The following is a 20,229-nucleotide window of genomic DNA, read 5'->3' on the forward strand; positions in this document are numbered from 1 at the left end:
TTTTGATTTTTACACACCAGACAAAATAATGACCTGATAAAGACAGTGACCACGACTGTCAGCCAACGAGCTCTCCTCAGAGCATCTAGTACCTGGATCATGCTTTAACAAAGTGAAACGTAAACAACCTTCCATTCAAACTTAGAGGCCAAATTTACACAGTATTTTAGGTCCTTCAAGGTGCGTGACAAGAATTTTGTCTAAATAGTCTTAAATTACTCTACATCCCAAGGTGGCCATTTTTTAAAAGACCATGTGGGAATTGTTCCTTATATTTTATAGGTGAAAGTGGTGACAAAGGAAGTATTTGTGAGAGTGAGAGGTACAATGATGTACAATGCAAGTTGAACCCAAAATATCACACCTCTCATGTGGTACATGTCAGCTGCAGCAACAGGACATCCAGGTAACCATTAATAATAATAATTAACTAATGTTAAAGATTATATTGTTAGTGATACATGGAGGAGACTACAAACTACCACACAGTATAACATGAAAGTTGTCCTCCAAGAGTCCCTTTGTATGCCTTGTTTTTACCTTAGACCAACAAACCTATAAAAGACTACACGTTAGCTTAGTAATTTTTAAGTTCTGGACTAACCAACATTCATTTAACAAACATTTCCTAAGCATAAACTTGATGAAGATTAATCACTAATGAAACTATGAAAAAATTAATCCTGAGATAAAGAAACTCATTTGAGGTAATTGTTTTTAATCCAAGAGACAGTACACAATGATCTGTTTGCAGAATTGATTGGGGGTGAGTCTACAAAATTAATAAATATTCACTTTCACTTGAGCTTAGTCAAAAGATAATTTTAGTTTGTAGAATTACAAAAAAAGACCTGACGAACACAACATATGGTTCATTCCACCGCAGACTAAAACTCTTTAGGCCAGACACAAAAGAACTTGCTGTACTTGCATTACATTTTAATTTCTAAATGAATGTTGGAAACCGTTTGCAAAATGTTACAAAAATAAAGATTTAATCTTTTCTAGTTTGGACAATCTCCCAACAGTCCAGTCTACTCAGATGACTGTCACCTCCCTGCTCTTCCTCTTGATGCAGTCTAGAGTCAGACTCCTGGTTCCACCTTTACGTGCTCCCTCACCCAGCTGAGGTGACGGAGGTGGACCTGATATATTTATGGCCTGAGCTGAATGTAGTGATAGACTGGAGGCATGTAAAAATGCCTCCCTCTGCTGGTGTCTTGTCTGCTCCGTGTGTAGTAGTTCCCATCCAAATGTCTGCTGGTCTCCCTGACGCTCGTCCCTGGCTGCCTGTTCGGTGGAATGTGGACTCCTGGTTGGCTGCAGGTCTCTGAGGAGCTCCAGCAGTTCCCTCTTTTCCAGCTCGGCTTCTGCCAGCTCCTGTCGTCTCAGACGCTCTGCTCCTAACAGGGCTCGCATGTCGCACATCACGCGGGACAACTGACCCTGCATGGAGACAACACAAGATTACTGAACACGCAACAACATGGTTCACAGCATAGACTTTTCTGTGTTTCTGACAGTGGTGGAGGAAGCATTTACTGAAGTGTAAAGAGTGGAAAAAACATGTAAAAGTAATCACCCTGAGGAATATATATATTAAATGTATTTCTTTTTATATTGAATCTCAACATTTAAGCCAATATAGGTGAGAGTTTCTCACAAAAAAGACGAACCGTTATGTTGGGCAGTTTAAATGTCTTAATACATAATGAGGTTGTGTAAAATCTCATTTTGCATTGTAGCTTGCCATTAGATGGAGTAAAGAGAGTAGGATTGACAGGTGACCTTGAGCTCCTCCACCTCGTTCTTCAGCTGCGACTCTTTCTGCACCATATGTCTCCTCTGTGAGTCCAACCGAGACTCCATCTCTCGTCTCACTTCCTCCACCTTGCACAGCATCTCTGCCCTGCCGAGAATATTAAATGAGACAAAATAATGACCTAAAAAACGCATACAAACAGGAGCTCTGTTCAGGATTAGGAGAGAGTGAACACACATACACACCTGAGCATCTCCACTTCTGTGCGCAGCTCTGCCACACAGTTATGCTGTGATTGGTCGGTGGAGAGAAGGGTGTGGCCACAGCCGTTGGGACACTCCCTGCTGCGGAAGTTGCATTCTGACAGGTGAGCCTCCAAACCCCGCCTCTCTACCTGCACAGGACAACCTGAGAGGAGAGCAGCACATATATAGATAGACAGACCTCACATGAAGAGACCATCTACACAGGTACCAGGTAGACAGTCTTCCAGCACATCTTATGAAAAGATATTTGGTTTATATAAAAAATAGATACGTCACACAAGAGTGGAAACAGTACCAAAGTATTTCACAAGTAGAAGTGCAGTTACTTGACTTTAGTATGACTTACACAGATTCAATTATATTGGAAGTTATTTAAGTAACACTATAAAGTATATATGAAGACACCACGTCTTTCCATTTAAGTGGTGCTTTTAAAAGTGCTGGCCATTGACCAACATAGTGGTTGGCTATTCTGTAATAATTTCAAGGGTAAATCCTCAACAATCTGCTTTCTACATTGTGGAAGTGAATATAGTAATTATATATACAATAGCAGTACTGGAAAAGGACTATTAAATTACAATATATTAATATAAACCATGCCAGCTTTTACACCCCTCACTGCAGTTATTACATATATATAGTCGTAGACAGCAACAGAAACATCAGGCTGAATGTTGTATAAAACTGTTGCTGTGTAGTAACACTGCAAAAAAGAAAGCCACACCGCATGCACACACATTGTAACTTTACCTACCACAAAGGTAACATATGTACTCTCCACCTGCCAATGACAGGTCACAGTCACATTGTGAGTACAAGAGCACATGCTTGTATACACACACACACACACACACACACACACTTTTAAATAGCTCATTAAAGAGTGATGGAAAGTTGACCGTGAATGCACTCTGTGTGAGGTCTTTGAGAGCTTTCAGTTTTGAATAAGTGCCATTGGTGCACTAGTTTGAGTAGTAGCCATGACAACCAAAGAGCCACCTGTTGTTCCCACCCACCCCCACACACAGACACAGACACACACACAGGTGTCACATTACCTTTATATCCTACACATCCACATAGATACAAACACTACCAATTACCAATGAACTAATAATAACAAATGACACATTAGGTGAGATCTGTGTGAGGTTTTCATACCTGTGTTAGAGCAGGATATGAAGGCAAACTCGCACTCATCCTCATGTGTGTGGAGGGTCTCCAGGGAGCAGACCACCTCACAACCCTGCGCTGCATTCACGCAGCGTATCTGCAGACGGGTCAGGTCGTTACGCATGTACCTGTCATCAAAGACAAAGACAGTGTCAGAGAATCAAGGGTAAACTGTGTTTGTGTGACCTTACTGAATATTGGAAAGAAAGTGTGAAACTTAAGGATGGATAATTACAGTGACAAGACAGTGACAAATGTTCAGAGATGTAGACAGACCTGTACAGTGGTTTGAGGCTGCCCACATCCAGTGGCAGTCTGTCCTCGGGACAGGAGTGATGATGGACCAGCCAGCTGCTGATGCAGGCGCTGCAATATGCATGTTCACAGGGCGCCTGAAGGGGGCGCTCCAACACGTCTCGACACACACAGCACAGGAGACCCTCATTCACATAGCCCACAAACCTCTCCAGATCATAGCCCATCCTGCAACCACACGGATAGATTATACAAACATGACAAAAGGGGATAAAACTCACCAATCTCCTTTGATTCTTCTTTTTTTTAATGATCATCTCTGACAATAATGTTCCCACCTGACAAATCCAACTCTTTCTTCTTTTATTCTGCTGTCAATTTCCACTCCTCTTGTTCTCCCACAGGTCACCTCTCCTTCTTATTGCTCCACAACTACAGTCTTTCCTTCTTCATCCTCTCTCCTTTGACTTGTTGCTCCATCGAGGTTAGGGTCTCCTTTTCCCTTAAAGCCCTCCCCCTACCTTGGGAGTGCGTCTCCATGGAGAGGTAACCCTGACAACGAGGGTTCGGGACACAGGCAGGCAGCTGTCAGACGAGATCATATCAGATCAGAGAGAGGCAGAATTACAGGAGAATTGACACTAACACTCAAAAACAGACACATTTTGTAGCAGTGTGTTTTCCTCACTGCCTTACCAATAAAGCTTGGTTCAGAGATTACTGCTGTCCTTCAACTGTTTCTGTCTCTCTTAATGAACCACCCTATCCCAGGTTTCCCTCTCTCTCTCTCTCTCTCTCTCTCTCTCTCTCTCTCTCTCTCTCTCTCTCTCTCTCTCTCTCTCTGGACGTGGGATTAACATGGATTACACTCTCTCTCTCTCCCTGATTGGATTACAGACTGCATGACATCAGATGACACAGACCACAGAAATCAAAGAGCAATCCAAACCCCTGGACTCATCCCGGCCCCTTTATATAATGAAAATTGAAGTTAAAAAAATGTACATCCATTTTTGTCAGTGGTGGAAGAAGTATCCAGATTCTTTATTTAAGTGAAAAAGATCAATACCACAATGTAAAAACACTCCATTATAAGTAAAAGTTGTGCACTTCAGTTTTCACTTCAGTACAAGAGTGCAAGAATGTACTTTGTCTATCTAAAGTTAAAATACACATTATGCACCTGTCAGTGTTTTATCAATAAATATTATATCATTGATTATATCTAATTACTGATACATAAACACAGAGGCTATATTTCAATGTTGTTGCAAGTCACAGGCATTTTATACGCTCATTATAGGTTTTTGAATTTAAAAAAAGTTGTGTACTTAAGTACAAATTCAAGGTACTTTGACATGAGTGTTTCCATTTTATACAACTTTATACTTACTGTACTCCACTACATTTGTTTGACAGCTTATGTTACTAATTACATTTCAGATTACAATTTTTCATACTGTCTATGTCCATGTATCTTGAAATTTGCTGATTTTTAATTTGTATGTTTCTGATAAAGTGAAGGATTAAGTGTTGATTTTATGGGCTGAGGGAATTATCCTACTTCTTAAACTAAATAATCTATGAAAAAAAACCTCTTTGATTAACTCATGAAAAGTTGGTTCTCACGGGACAGTGAAGCTACACACATATGATGGTCTTATAGAATATGATACATTTCTGTAAATTAAACTAAAATGAGCTCAATCATAAACATCAACAGCAGTAAAATGCACCTTTAATGTAATATTAATCCAAAAACATCATACATACAAGCAAAACACTGACAGGGACCATTTTTGTGTAGAGAATGCACTTTTACTTTTGATACTTCAGGTATCATTTCCTGATAAAAACAAACTTTTATTAATGCAGAACTTTTACTTGTAGTGAAGTATTTTCTCTATGTGGCTCTACTTTTACTTACGGTAATGATCTGAATACTTCTTCTTTCACCAGTGTGTCAAAGTATAAATATAATCACAAGTATTATCAAATAAAATTAATACTAAATAAATATATAATCATCGAAGATAACTTTACGTGCACATCTACATGTGTTAAAGATTTTATTCTCCTTCTAATGTCATTGAAGGTGTGAAGTGAGGTCACACCAGGTGAGCTCGTTTTGTACCTCAGGAATTGACGGGTTGCGGAAGTTCAAGTGGGACGTCACCGATAACCTGCTGTGACGTAACAAACCCAACGCACCCTACTCGCTTTTGGCCACGCCCACAACCGGGCGTTCAACCAATCAGCTTCTTCTAAGCATTCAGCGGGAGAAACAACAGGATCGAGAGACACAGAGGAAAATACAAGACAAGACTGTTTTTTGGGGTTATTAAGTGACAACTTTTGCTCTTAAATGTTTGTGTTGAACTTTTAGTTCGTCCGGGTATGTATGAGACGTTGTCACACGTGATCAAACATGACATTACAGCCGAGTTTAAACCGAGTCAGCAGTGTTAGCGACTGTTTGTTAGCTCGCTTGCTACCCTGCCACAGGTTTATGTAGCTGGAGCTTGATGTGTTGGTGGCAGGTTGTATCAAGGTTTCAAAGGCTTTCAGAGATGTCTTTTGTCTTAACAGTGACACATCTTTTATTGAGTGTGTTAGTGCAATGTTAAATGTCCATCTAAAGCTACCACAGTCAAAGTGGTGCCTTCAGGTAGCTAACATTAAGTGTGTTTGAGTTGTTCTCATAAGACAGTGTTTGTGTGTCTGAAGTGAACAACAGAGAGAGCCACCAGCAGTAAATGTAGATTCTGGAAAATATTTTCTTCTTCTAATTGTGTCAGAGTCCCCTTGAAAGATCCTTGGGTCTTCCTGCGTCACACCAAACAATGTTTTCTCACATCTGGAGAAAAACATTTGTAGATCAGGGCACCTCTGCAGCATTACAGTACTTCATTATAATGCTTTTGTGTCACACATTTCACCTTTATCAAAAAACTGCAGCTTGTGTGATTTGAATATTTCACCAGGCCATATTGCCATAATATTTGATAATATTGGTATCAGTCGTACTGCCTTAATAGCACCTAATTAGGTGCCAGTATTAATTATTGTGTTGATAATTGTGTTTTCTGTGTGTAGGTTTGATTATTGTGCGTTTCCAGTAGAAGAATGCGTCGATCAGGAGCTCCCAGTCAGCTCTCTGGTAATGCAGTGAAAAAACCTCGGTTTCTGCCTCCTGGAGCTTCTACTTTATGTCCCGTGGCTCAATCCAAGCCCCTTACCTCTAAACTTGGTTTGGGAAATGCACTGGAAAAGGTAAATTATTCACATTTTACATACAGTATAACCACTCAGTATTTGGATTCCCATCATCCAGCTTTGTTTCAAACATTTCTCTTCCTCTTGTCCTGCAGGTCCACAGAAGTCTGGCAGCACCAGTTCTGAGTAAAACAGAGTATGAAGTCTCGTCCAAGGCTGCCCAGCCGGCTCCGGCCTGGTCGAGGGCTCTGGCTCGTGTTCTGAGTGCAACGGAAAGTAAAGAAAATGAGACTGAGACAGAACATGGTGACACTCTCACGGAGGAATACACAGAGGACAACGGACCAGCAGGTGAGACACAAATGTTTAATTTAGCGACATTTCAACCCAACACAAGTCTTTTTCAGGCAAATACAGGCAAATCAAGACAATTATATATACGTATCTGTATATATGTGTGTGTGTGTGTACGTATATTTGTCTGTGTGTTATATATATATATATATATATATATATATATATATATATATATATATATATATATATAAAGTGTTCATATTATATACACACACACACACACATAAAAAATTACTTATCACATTCATGCATTTATGTGCTACAATGTCTAATACCTGCTGTGGTAATGCTGCTATTGTAATGGGCATACTTGTATGAAGTACCGTGTGTGAGAGTGTGGGGAATTCATATTTACATCACCTTTAAGATGACGGTATGTTTGCTGCTATAGGTGCTCAATCAGAGAAATCAATTCTGATTAAAAGCTGATTCTGATTCGAGTCAGTTCCAGTTAGATCGAGGTAATTTAGACATATTTCTTAATTTGATTTATATATTATAGTTATATGTACTTATTCGTACCAGTTTTATTGCCTATTTTCCCTTTTAGGTTATTTATAATGAATGTACGCTTAAATTGCCCAAGAAATATCTAAAAAAATAGAATATATATAATATATAAATATAATAAAAGTATTCACTATAATACAGGGTAATTAAAACCTCTATCTGTTCTCCTTCATGTTTATTATCTACCTACCTTCCTTCTTTTGCTGTGTGATACACTCAAGTAGTAATTTAAAAAATGATATCCAACTTGGGTCAAGATCCATCAGAGGGATTTAATTCCTCCCACGCAAAACTAACAAATAGTCAGTGCAAAATCTTTTTTTTCTAAAACATGAGGCCAGACTTCAGTTGCCTTTTATTTTTAGAGGCAGTGTGTAGTCTGCTTTAACTCAACACAAAACACCTGCCTTCTCTCCACATACACACTGAAAGTCATTATTTAACATTAACTGTAGCAACAACACGGATCGATGCTGCTCTCACTACATTTGAATACATCCAGTGTGCGGTTTGTGCCATTTGAATTGCACTTTTTGTTTTTGTTTGTACCTGTTTCTGTATAAACAACCGTGCGATGCTGCTGAGAGTGATGCAGAGCCACATCGCTTTCTCATTTCACAGCGCCTGACTGTCCCTCTGTGGCTAATAATAACACACACACACACACACACACACACACACACACACAGGCACTGGAGATGGACGTTAAACCAGGCGGGCTGAGGCTGAGTGACAGCAGGTCTAGCATTATGCAAATGAGCGGGGTAGTGCAGCGGCAGCGGCGGGCAGATTAGGACTGTGCTCGGGATCAGTGAGCCACCGCTCCCTCCTCCTGCAAGAGCAACTAGTGCCTTGTTTTCCACCCTGAAAACACGCGTCTCACAACCTCTCTGCCTGTGGCTCGGCACGGTTCCCACACACGTCCCGAAACACGTGTTTTAATCAAATGAATCAGTTTTTCCCGATGCACAGTTGAGATTTATTGTTTTGCATTCACAGTAAAGCGGCATAGAAATGGGTATAAGCGCTTCGCTGCTGCGGGCATGCGCAGCGCGCTCACAGATCCCTCCCCCCACTCAGTTAGTTAAGCCAGCGCTATTTCAAAGCGGCACTCAGTTTTGGAAAAATATTCTCCTGACCCCTAATAACCTGTAATACGGTGTTATTAGACTGTTTCCCTCATTTGTGCAGAACACAGACCCTCTGATGTCTGTCCCTGTGTTATAATGTAGAGGCAGAGTGGCTGTGCTGTGCTCTGTGCTGTGCTTGGTTTGGGGTTTAGAGAGACCGAGCTGTAAGTAGGTCGGGCTGGGCTTAAGCGGCTTAGCTACGTCAGCCTAAGCTGGGAGGAATTCATCCAAAGCCCTCCGCGGTAGGCGGGGGCCTAAACGAGGCTGGCCTAGTTAAGCCTGATTCTTATTGTGTGCAGCACAGCCTGTTTTTGTTGTGCAACGTAGCTGAGAGGGAACCAAGGAGTAGTGTATGAATCCATGCACATGTTAGACATAGCTTATGTTTGATTTTAAGAAGAAGTGAAGGAAAATTAGATATGTGTGGGAGTTAGACCAATGTTAGCTTTATTACCGTGGATCAAGAGAAGCCAGCAGCAGGGACAAAAAAAAAGACAGGTGGGAAGAGTGAGGAGCCTTAGTATCAAGTGTGTTTACTGAGGGGTGACAGCCATAGGCCTGACTTGGTCTGTGTGAGTCCGCTATGCTATAAGATGGCGTCCAGCTCCGTGTTTCTGTCCAGTATGGTGGGTAAAGCTCGCTCCTCCAACTTCACCCTCTCTGAGAAGCTGGACCTGTTGAAGCTGGTGCGTCCTCACATCCGCATCCTGGAGGAGCACACCAACAAACATGCGGTCATCGTGGACAAGAACAAGTGCTGGGACACTGTGGCTGAGCAGTACAATGCCTTGGGAGGGGACAGACCCCATCGCACCGCTCAGGGCCTCAGGACCCTCTACAAGAGGCTGAAGGAGTCAGCCAAGCAGGAAGTGATGCAGCGGAGACACGCCCAGCCAGAGTACAGAGCAAGCATCTCCGAGCCAACCAGGAGAATTATGGAGATGATCCCTCACCTGTTTCACCATGTGCCGATCCATGAAAAGGACCAGGCACTGCGCAGGTACAGTGTGACATACACCCACAGGCACAGACACACATTTTCATACCTACCTGGAGGGATAACACAAGTCAGAGTTGACCAAGTTCAGACATGCATCAACAGCTCCAAAATACTATGTAGTCTGTATGATACTGATTCATCTGTGAGAGGAGGAGGAGGAGGGAAGGGAGGGGCTGGACTCACAGTTCCAAAGCCCAATCAGATTACTCACTCTCGGTACATCATCACGCTCAACAGTAAAATACAGAAGGCCCTGCCACTATTTAATGTTTGATATTGATTGATCTGTTAGTTTAGTTTCAGCTGAATCATGTAGTGTGCTATAAAAAAAAACAAGACAAGTACCAATCACAAATTGGACCCTAAAATAATGTGACATAATGTTTTGATCTTGGCTCAAGTTCTCAGTGCTATAGAAAGTAGAATGAGGGAGAATATATTAACACTGGCTCAGAAGGCAACAAACCACTGAATAATTCAGGGTGTTTGTTGTATTAGTATTTATGCATAATAATGTGAAACAGTAAGGACATTGTAGCATCTGTGAGGCTGTAAGCAGCATAGGTTTGTTGTTTTTTAGTTTTGTGAATCACCTCATTTACTCTAATTAGCCAACTGATCCTTTTGATTGATTTATTCAGTGTGCATTATCGCCAACAGAGGTCTCTACACATCTCACATAAACAAGATGTAGACACTCAATAAACGCTGTTTAAGCTTTCTAGTCTTACTTATTTTTATCCCTCCTTCCATTTTTAGATTAATATACAGCAAGCACAACTCTCCTATCGAACATCCTGGCAGCAGCTCCTCTCTGGCTGGATTTCAGGATTACTCAGCAGCTGTCCCAAGTATCCCCCATGAGGTGGTCCAGCTGGACCCTGAAGAGGATGTTAAACCACCACCAGACCTCCCCATCCTCTCCGTACACACAGAGCCAGGGTTGGACGAAGGCCAGGAGCGGGAGGAGCAGGACTTGGGAAGCGTCCACGATTACGAAGCATCTCTGTCTCCCACTCCGTCCTCCGTTAACATCCCCCTCTCCACCTCGCCACTGCCCTTACGCCACGACCTCTACCCCAACGACATCTACCCTCACCACGAGCCCGACAGGTTTCGCCCTCTGCATCTGGCCAAAGAGGAGCATGAGATGGTGTTGGCCAATCACAGGAAGGTTGCCATGTATTTGGAGGAGAAGAGGGAGGGGCTGAAGAGGAAACAAGAACTGGAGGAGGAACTTCTGAGAGCCAAGATAAAAGTGGAGAAACTAAGGGCTGCTCGACTCCGACACGGACTGCCAATTCCTCTATAACAAGCATGAACATGCACATCTGTGGCCAGTGTTAGAAAGGGAGAGGCTCTGAGGAGTTTAAAGTGTGTAGCAATCACACTCATCAGTTTCATGTTTGAGAGCTGTTTCAGAACTTGAATCTCTTTTGGAAACATAGTGCCTAGTAAAGACACTGAAAGCCTGGATAAGGCTGACTTGTGTTGCCATCAGTCTGTGTTTATGCTTGTCAGTGTTAAAAATGTTTCATCATTCTCTCACTTATTGACAGAAGTGGCAACACAACTTGTAAATGCTCACATTACAAACACTGTGACAGGCCAAAGTAGGTAAAATAAATGTGAAAGTCCAGGTTGTGGAAGGGAATGTTAGTAGTGACAAATGACGTGTACCATGATGGTGCTTTTCCTGCCTAGATCAATGAACAAAAACAATGTGTCTATAGAAATTTCAGCATAGTGTTAATGATCTTTGTTGTCCAGTATTGTTAGAAAAATTATTCTAACAGCATTTACTGTAATTATATACTGGAGGCTGCCTTCCTTGCATTTCCTTGTAGCCCTTTTAGTTGACCAAATTATGGGTGCTTTTTCAAAATTCTGTAGGTTACAAATGAAAAAAGCAAAGCTGCAAACCAACAGAGATCCACTTTTTTTAGACCTGAAAAGTCAGTTTCAGATACCCAGAATTGAAGCACAAGTTAAACTGTTGAAGGCCTTAATAGATGATGCAGAAGTGAGTACGGCATGTTAAAGTGAGAAATTCTCTCTGGTTGCTGAATTGATGTGATCAAAAGAAGGGAGATGTGGAATTGGTTTTGTGATGTTATTGTTATTTAATGTACTGTATGTGACTACAACATTGATTGTATTGTAATGTTGGTAAACAAGTGTTGTCAGTTTCTTTTACGGTTTGTTCATATGTTCACGTATTTCTATAAAAAAAAAAAAAGGAAGGTTGATATTCTGCTTGTCGTGTGTTTATTACATGTCAAACAGACGTCCACTCTCATACTTTCAGCCTCTGAGGAAAAGCTTTTCTCTGAACTGGATTGTCTTTACATATCATATGAACACATGACGACCAAGAGCACTTTTAATTCCAACATGGCACAAATGGTACTCAAGTTTATAGGCATGTGAATGTATGAAGGTCGGAGTGTGTGAAGGTCTGATGTGTAGACTTGGTACAACAGTGACCTCTGCTGGTGGGTTGCCAATTGTGTCAAAGATATTTCTGTTGGTTTTTCACTATGATATCTGTCTTTGTGTTACAGGAGTGAACGGTTCTCCTCAGTTGACTCCGGGGTCTCCTCAAACTCTTCAGCCTTCAGTGGGGTCAGCCTTTGGCCCCGGAGCTCCAGGCTCAGACTCTGGCTGCAGGCAGGACGGAGCGCGTTACTTCAGTGTGATGTGGTGTAAGGCCAGTAAGAAGAAACACAAGTGCTGGGAGGGCGATGCAGTCCTGGTTACAAGAGGACGCACAGCCACACTGAAAGATATGGAGGGCAAGGACATTGGCAAGGGTGAGACAGAGACAACCCAAGTTACATTTAGTATTTTATTTATTGACATGTGTCTTGTTGTAATGTTTTTTTTTCAACTTCGTCTTGTAGTCACGTTTTAGTCTGTTGGGAAAAGGAGCAGTGTGACTGTAGCATATGATGCCTTTATTCTTACACTGGATCCTAATTAGCTTCCACAAAGTGCTTACTAGTCTTCCTGGGAAGTCCACACCAGGGATACTAGGAATTTTTTCTTTAACACCGACAAGCAAATATTGAACATAAGTAGCTTTAAATTGTAATATAATACCAAGTCTTCTGGTTGGAAAGTAAATAAGTCAAATGTATTTATAAAGCACTTTTCACAGACATAAGTCACAAACTGCGTTACAATATACATATTAAATACATTAAATGTAGACCTGGTGCATACAGGTTACTCTTTACCAGATGTGTCTTTTGCTGCTTTTTGAAAGAATCTGCAGCCTGAGGATGCAGGCAGAATATTCCATATTCCTCCATTTGGGTGTTACAGCCTCTAAAATTCGATCAGCACTAGTCGTGCAGGCATGTGGGACAAACAGCAAATTTAGCACATTTGACCTAAAGGAACAAGCTGATGAGTAAGGGTGCAGTAGTTCAGCCATGTGCAGGAGCCTGACCGTGCAATGCTCTTTAAGTAAGAGTGGGAATTTTAAACTGGATCCTATACACAACAGGGAGCCAGTGAAGAGATCAAGTGTAATAAGGGTAATATGAGAGCGTCTATATGATCTAGCGAGTAGTCATTCGGCAGCATTCTGGATTGCCTGCAGACGAGTAAGAGCAGACATACTAAGTGAGGAGAGAAGTGCGTAAGAGAAGTCAATGCGAGATGCGATAAAGGCATTTATAAGCATCTCTAGTTCAACAGTTGACACTAGAGATCTCAGATCACTAATCTCTGCCTAATAGCTTTGAGACAGTCTAAGAGCCTCAATGATCTAAAAGCCTCACTAGGTTTGACTGAGAACTGAAGTTGAGGATATCATTTGCAAATAAATTGTAAGCTCTTGCTATTTCAAATCTGTTTATGATCCGTCCCAAAGGAAGCAAACATCAAGTGCTTCACACACCCAACACACTTTGAGTACACTTGTTTACCCCTGAGGCAAGGTCAGAAATTCAAGAGAGTCTCAGCTGGAGTCAAGTTGTTCTTTAAGCTCAACCTTAAAAAGTGAGCTTTTATCACTTAGTAGTATAGTATAGCAGTTCTGGATAATTTCTTCCAGTATATGTTTTGTATTTGTTCAGTGGGTATGTTTCTGCATGTGTGGTTGCAGGAAGTGGCTACAAGGTGTCTGTGTTGGCCTCCCTGTCGGAGGGAGAGACCCTTATGATTGGAGGAAAGGAGGTGGAGGTGATGGGTGTCATTTCTGCTGAGGACTTCGCCAGGGGACGTTGCTTCCAAGAGGTCCAGGTAGAGAAAGAGGAGCTGCACACAATGTCGGCTCCACCTCCCCCTCGCCGCTTTGCGTCCAAACCTTTCTGTCCCCCAACGCTGCTGGGGAGAGCGGATCTCTCAGGGTCTAAACCAGAGGAGGAACAAACCTGCCGACCTCGCCATGACCCACTGGCTCCAGGTATGTAGGTTACATCAGAAACGTTATTTATATGTATAACCTTTTGCTTGCGTATGTATAGCTTTTACTTAAAAGTCCACAATTTAAGGAAATGTATCTTTTCTTTGTTACTAGTTGAATTTGATATGTTTGTTAGGGTTAATAATGCTTATTCTTACTCAAAAATATTTCATAATTTCTGACATTTTATGGCATATTTTGGTTTGTTACAAGACTTGATGGTTCACTTTTCTTTATACACAAACACTGTGTATAAACATAGTCCGGGCCTCTGGATCTCTTGCAGGTGCACTGGTAATGCCTCGTCCCTCTCCCAACCACCAGTGGTCTAATAACAAGTTGGGGCTTCCTTTGATTGATGTTGTTGTTGACCCCTACCTGACTACTCACCTGCGACCCCACCAGAGAGACGGCCTGCTTTTTCTCTATGAGTGTGTCATGGGCATGAGGTAATGGAGCTAAACATAGAACATATGTAGGACATATCTTAGATCCTAGAATGTATTTTTTTCTTTTCATTAGTGTATAATCACCTGAAAATAAAAGCCTTGTGTTTTTGTTACTTTAGAATGAGCTCTTCCTATCTGCAGAGGGAATCTGGTCCTCTACTACAGAGTCCGCCAAGTTTATACACTTCTACCAAAACACTGGCTCTACATAGCGCCTGTCGTATTTTTCACAAGTTTTGTGTCCAACGTAGTTTCTCCTACACACTTGGAAGGGATATTTACTTGGTTGTCTGCAAATTCACTGCTAGATGCCACTAAATCCTGCACACTGGACCTTTAGGCTGTTTTTAGGACTCTAAATGGATCATATTAATGTGATTTATTTTAGGAATTTCACAATACATTATGAGACAGTTAAATCGGCATACAAATATTTGGAGTTTCAAATCAATGGAATGGAAAAATGTATTTATGAGGCCATTTTCTGCAGTTGACAGGGTTATATCTTCAGGTTTAAGTTTTAGAAAGAAAAGGAAGTATCTAAGCATGAGTTGAGTGTATCATTATACCACTAATTTTATTGTGTGTTCTTCAGAGCTGTGGGTTGCTATGGAGCCATCCTGGCTGACGAGATGGGTCTGGGGAAGACCCTCCAGAGCGTGGCGTTGTCCTGGACGTTGCTTAAACAAGGACCGTACGGTGGGAAACCAGTTGCTAAACGTGTCCTTGTGGTCACCCCTGGTAGCCTCGTGCAGAACTGGGGCGCTGAGTTTAACAAGTGGCTGGGCCGTGAGAGGATCAGTGTTTTCACTGTGGATCAGGTGAGGAGAGAAGGGGAAAGTCTTTCTTTTGGGCTCACGCAACATGATGGCAGCATAAGTTGAAAGACTTTTATTAGATGAGGTTCAATTTATTTCAATTTCAATTTTTCAATTTATGTTGCAAGGCATTGATATAACACTTTTCATTACAAGTAAGCTCATTATGCTTTGTAACAAATGAATGTAATAATAATAATTGTAACAAATAATATAAATAAATACAAAATTATAAAAAACCTCCTAAATACAGTAAAGAACCCCACAGACATGAACCAGAGACACAGACATGAATATAAACATGTAGGATTTTGAGAAAGATACTAACATAAAAGTGCAGTTCTGTACCTAAAACTATATTATAAGCTCGCTATGAAGTAAGAAAAATGCTCTTAAGCTAGCTCCTCTTTATCTTAAGTTAAAACCCTTTTGTAAACGTGTTATTTTAAACCTATATTTTGTCCCGCTGTGCTTTTGTTGCGTTTTTCTTCCATTTTGCATTTGATTCTATTTATATCTTATTCCATGTTGGCTCATGCCTTTTCCTCGTCTAATATCTTTTTGTCAGATTGTCAGATACCTTCAACTATAATGTATAATAATAATGTTGTAAGTCATTAACATATATCCTTTATTGACATGTATAGGACCACAGGATAGAGCAGTTTGTGTTGTCCCCACTGCACAGCGTTCTTGTGATCAGCTATGAAATGCTGCTGCGCTGCCTGGAGCAGGTATGTTCACTTTGTGTCTTAGCTGTCAAGCATCCATGTTACAAATAAATCATCTTATATCATCATGTGATTTGTGTGGTTATAGTGTTCATTTCTCGTGTTTTCAGGTACAGAAAGTGGAGTTTGGTCTTGTAATCTGTGATGAGGGCCACAGATTAAAGAACAGCAACATCAAAACATCCTCAGCCCTCAGCAGCCTGAGCTGTAATCGCAGAGTCATACTAACAGGTACACACTGCAGAGAAGTCTCTGACTGACAACTACAACTTATTGTGAATGTTTTATAATAAATGTGTTTGTGTTTTGAAGGCACCCCAGTACAGAACGACCTGCAGGAGTTCTACGCTATTATAGAGTTTGTTAACCCGGGGATTCTCGGGTCTTCCACTGCATATAGGAAAGTGTACGAAGAGCCGATTCTACGCTCCAGGCAGCCCTCCTGCACAGAGGTAACGCTTCTTCTTTCCCTCTTTAATTCTACTATGTAGTCACTTGACATATATCAACAACTTTGTCTGGTATTAAACTGGATCTGGTGTCTGTCAACAGGAGGAGAGAGTTCTGGGAGAAGAGCGAGCAGCAGAGCTCTCTCGCCTGACTGGCATGTTCATCCTGAGACGAACGCAGGAGATTATCAACCGCTACCTGCCTCCTCGTCTCGACTGGACATTGTTCTGCGACCCAACCCCTCTGCAGCGAGAGCTATACATGCGTCTCCTCGGCCACAGAGTCTTCAGAGCCTGCCTCCAGGCCTCTGCGCAAACTCACACACACCTGGCCTGCATCACTGCCCTGAAGAAGCTCTGTAACCACCCTGGTCTGCTCTACTCCACTGTCAAGGTTAAGTTCTTTATTAGTTGTTGGGGGAGTCAAACCTACATCTTTTTTTAATTCTTGAACTTATTTGATTGACTGTTATAGTTATTTATTGAAGTCTGAGCATCAGTTCTGTGGTCAAAATAGTAATGTATTTATGTTGGTGTAACTGAGTACTGTGTTATGTTCTCTAGGAAAGAACTGACACTGGTTCAGTGGAGAACTCTTTGTACGAGGGCCTGGAAGAACTCTTCCCAGAATCCTACTCTTCAGGTGAATTCAACATTGCTGACTCTGGAAAACTCCTGGTTCTGTCAGACATGTTGACAGCCATCAGACAACTCAGCCCTTCAGACAGGTGTGTGTGTATGTGTACGTGTGTGTAAGAGTCTCAGGTGTTTGCATGTATGTATGTGTTTTTGTCCCTATATACTGATAAAGTATGTGTGTCCCTGCAGGGTGGTTGTAGTGTCCAACTATACTAAGACACTTGACTTGCTCCAGGACTTGTGTGTACACATGGGCTACACCTTCTGCCGACTTGACGGACACACCCCCACCAACCAGAGACAACGGCTGGTTGACAGTTTTAATAGTCCCTACTCTCAGAACTTCCTGTTTCTGCTGAGCTCCAAAGCAGGTGGGGTGGGGCTTAATCTAGTGGGTGCTTCACACCTGGTGCTGTATGATATTGACTGGAACCCTGCCAATGATATCCAGGTAAGATACACTCACATACTTCGAAGGGCTTTGTTTTTGGACTCTTCTGTCTTGTGTCTGATAGCTTATATGTGATTTCAGCATAAATCCTAAAGCTAAACTGCTATTAAATAATTGACTTGGTTTGAATTATTTGGGTCTGGGAGGCAATTTTATAAGCGACCTGTATAAGCAATATGTATATGTGTGCAAATAATTTGGTTACCATAGTAACAAGTATATGCATTACATTGTTAGTGAAAAGGAGTGAAACAGATGTGTGTTGTTGTGTTGTTAAGCACTTTACATTACATGCCACATTCACACAGCAAGGAGCCAACTGCTAAAACACACATTCATACTCTAATGACACAGAATCTGGAGCAGTTTGGGGTTCAGTGTCCTGCTCAAGGACACTTTGACATGCATGATTGAACTGCCAACTTTCTGATTAGTGGATGGCCCGCTCTACCGACGCTCATAATCTGTTGTTTTTTGTGAGCTCTATGTGACAACAGAGAACATAAATGTATGCATGCATGACTCCTCTTACACAACCCTAATCACACAGCATGACATCACTGAAATTGTTCAATGAATGAGTTACCTGTTTGTATATAAAAATCCAGTGTGAACATGATCCAGGTCATGACTAAAAGGCAACAACTATGGATGTATGGATCTATATTTTTCTTGGTCTGGACCAAATGAACTGAACTACAGCTGTGAAAATGCCCTCAGACTATATCACACTCATATACATGCATATCCACCAGATGGTGCTGTGTACATGTGTGTTATTCTGTCCTGCAACTTCTCCTTCTCTACCACTTCTAGGCCATGGCTCGAGTATGGAGAGATGGACAGAAGAAGACTGTGCACATCTATCGTCTCCTCACTGCAGGTCAGAATACACAAATACAACACAAAGGAGCCAGAATGTTTATCAAACCATGAACCAGGCTGATGTGAACTTTTATGTCTTGTTGTGTGTCACTTCCTCACAGGCACTATTGAGGAGCGTATATTCCAGAGACAGGTGTCCAAACAGGGTCTTTCTGGGACAGTGGTTGACCTGGGAAAAGGGGCGGAGCACACCAGCTTCTCCACCAGTGAACTGCGAGATCTTTTTAGCCTGACAGACACGCCCTCTCTAACACACGAACTGCTGAACTGTAGCTGCAACATGGACGGTTCAGTCCAGGGTAGGCACATAGGCAAGGCCCCACACTAGTGCTGGGCGATATACTGGATGAAGCAGTACACCGGTTTTATTTTTCCTGTATGATAAGAATTTTACATCATTAGTTGCTGCTGTAAGTCATTTGTTTCTTGTACAATAGACCATTTGTGAAATCTCTCTTTGAAAACTAAACTCATACATCCAATGAATATTATATATTAATACCACTATACTATATAAAGTATTTATGCCCGTTTAGAACTTTTTTTAATATTTAGTTTTGATTAAGAAACAAAAAGTTAAAAGTTAAATTTGTTCGCAAATATTATTACATATTAGAAAACCCTTCATCAGTCAAAGCCTTCAGTTTATACATGATGATATTAAAATGTTTTTCGTGTTCTATGTACTTCTGACAGTAGAATAAGACACTATTAATCTCTTCAAAAATAATTTAAAAAAATACTGTGAAACCGTCTGAATCTTAAAAAAAAAATAAATAAATACCGTGACACAATTTTTTGGTCATATCGTCCAGCACTCCCATGCATACACTTTTGCCAGTATTTGACTTCACTGAGACTAATTAACTCACTTTTCTCTTCTTTCTCAGCTGTCGTAGAGGAGGAGGAGCAGGTTTCCAATAGGCCATGCCAGCTCGGTCGCCAAGGTGACCGAGGGGGGGCAGCGCAGAAGCATCTCAGCATGTCCGAGCTGATGCAGTGGAGACATTTCTCTGGTGACACACACACGTTCTCAGACCCCTACCTCGATCACGCTCGAAACCACATCACCTTTGCCTTTCAGACCACCATCTCTCACACAGCTCAGTAAACAAACATACTAAATTACACACTGTAATTGACTTACACACATTAATCTCTTCTACGTGTTTGTCTTCAGGCTCTCTGGGCTTTGTCTGCAGCCTGTCTGCAACATATGACTAAAACACTCTCTGCCAAGAACTGCAATACAGTTTCCAACAGTTTTAGGTGATTGTTTTTGAGATTCTGTCTATTTTCCTGAATGCTTTCTTTATTTATTTGAATAAATTTACTGTAAACTTTCATTAAATAAGTGAATTTCAAAAGGAATATGTGTAATAAACAAGCTTTTAAGGAGTTGAAGATTGGTTATTGACTGAAGAATTCTTCCTGGGGAAAGCAGAACATTTAAGATGCATGTATGAATGTGGCAGATTGGAAGTGTTTCTGTGCCGGGGATGTTTTATATCCACACAATACTGTAGATAAGCGTGCAGAAGAGGTACTTCTGTGTCTGTCTAGAGTAATAGTTGCTGTGTCAAATAGAGGATTTATGTCGTTCTGAGACAGGTTTAGGTGACAGAACCTGGGTGGTATGCAGAGAATGTGTATACAACTATCCATAGAAAATGATTTAGTTTATGGCTGGCAGTGTACACCTTGTGTATACCATTGTGAGC

At 41.3% G+C, this 20,229-nt stretch overlaps 3 protein-coding genes across 6 annotated transcripts; 2 read left to right on the forward strand and 1 right to left on the reverse strand.

The window, feature by feature from the left end:
- Nucleotides 1-698: 698 nt before the first annotated feature.
- rnf41l (ring finger protein 41, like) lies at nt 699-4,281 on the reverse strand. Of its 4 annotated transcripts, XM_051406335.1 has the most exons (7): nt 4,156-4,281; nt 3,798-4,044; nt 3,481-3,687; nt 3,193-3,332; nt 2,008-2,170; nt 1,751-1,904; nt 699-1,446 (listed from the first exon to the last, which is right to left on the reverse strand). In XM_051406335.1, exons 3-7 carry the CDS (start codon nt 3,684-3,686, stop codon nt 1,039-1,041), a joined length of 1,071 nt encoding a protein of 356 aa, XP_051262295.1. In that variant the 5' UTR covers nt 3,687; nt 3,798-4,044; nt 4,156-4,281; the 3' UTR covers nt 699-1,038. The 4 variants fall into 4 exon arrangements, with proteins under 4 accessions (XP_051262295.1, XP_051262293.1, XP_051262297.1 ...); XM_051406333.1 differs by having other exon boundaries at nt 3,798-4,259; XM_051406337.1 differs by having other exon boundaries at nt 1,789-1,904; nt 3,798-4,250.
- A 1,426-nt stretch (nt 4,282-5,707) lies between these two features.
- rad54b (RAD54 homolog B) lies at nt 5,708-19,906 on the forward strand. Its single transcript, XM_051407204.1, has 16 exons — nt 5,708-5,854; nt 6,556-6,732; nt 6,831-7,026; nt 12,237-12,485; nt 13,787-14,086; nt 14,373-14,535; nt 15,131-15,356; nt 16,001-16,087; nt 16,195-16,315; nt 16,397-16,536; nt 16,637-16,927; nt 17,098-17,261; nt 17,362-17,623; nt 18,440-18,506; nt 18,610-18,807; nt 19,399-19,906. Exons 2-16 carry the CDS (start codon nt 6,586-6,588, stop codon nt 19,617-19,619), a joined length of 2,832 nt encoding a protein of 943 aa, XP_051263164.1. The 5' UTR covers nt 5,708-5,854; nt 6,556-6,585; the 3' UTR covers nt 19,620-19,906.
- On the forward strand, nt 7,258-12,111 carry LOC127367407 (fibrinogen silencer-binding protein). The gene is made up of 2 exons (XM_051407205.1): nt 7,258-9,672; nt 10,432-12,111. The coding sequence occupies exons 1-2, from the start codon at nt 9,266-9,268 to the stop codon at nt 10,982-10,984; spliced, it is 960 nt and encodes a 319-aa protein (XP_051263165.1). The 5' UTR covers nt 7,258-9,265; the 3' UTR covers nt 10,985-12,111.
- Nucleotides 19,907-20,229: the final 323 nt, after the last annotated feature.

The sequence above is a fragment of the Dicentrarchus labrax genome, unplaced genomic scaffold (assembly GCF_905237075.1).
Source record: "Dicentrarchus labrax unplaced genomic scaffold, dlabrax2021, whole genome shotgun sequence".
Taxonomy (NCBI): domain Eukaryota; kingdom Metazoa; phylum Chordata; class Actinopteri; family Moronidae; genus Dicentrarchus; species Dicentrarchus labrax.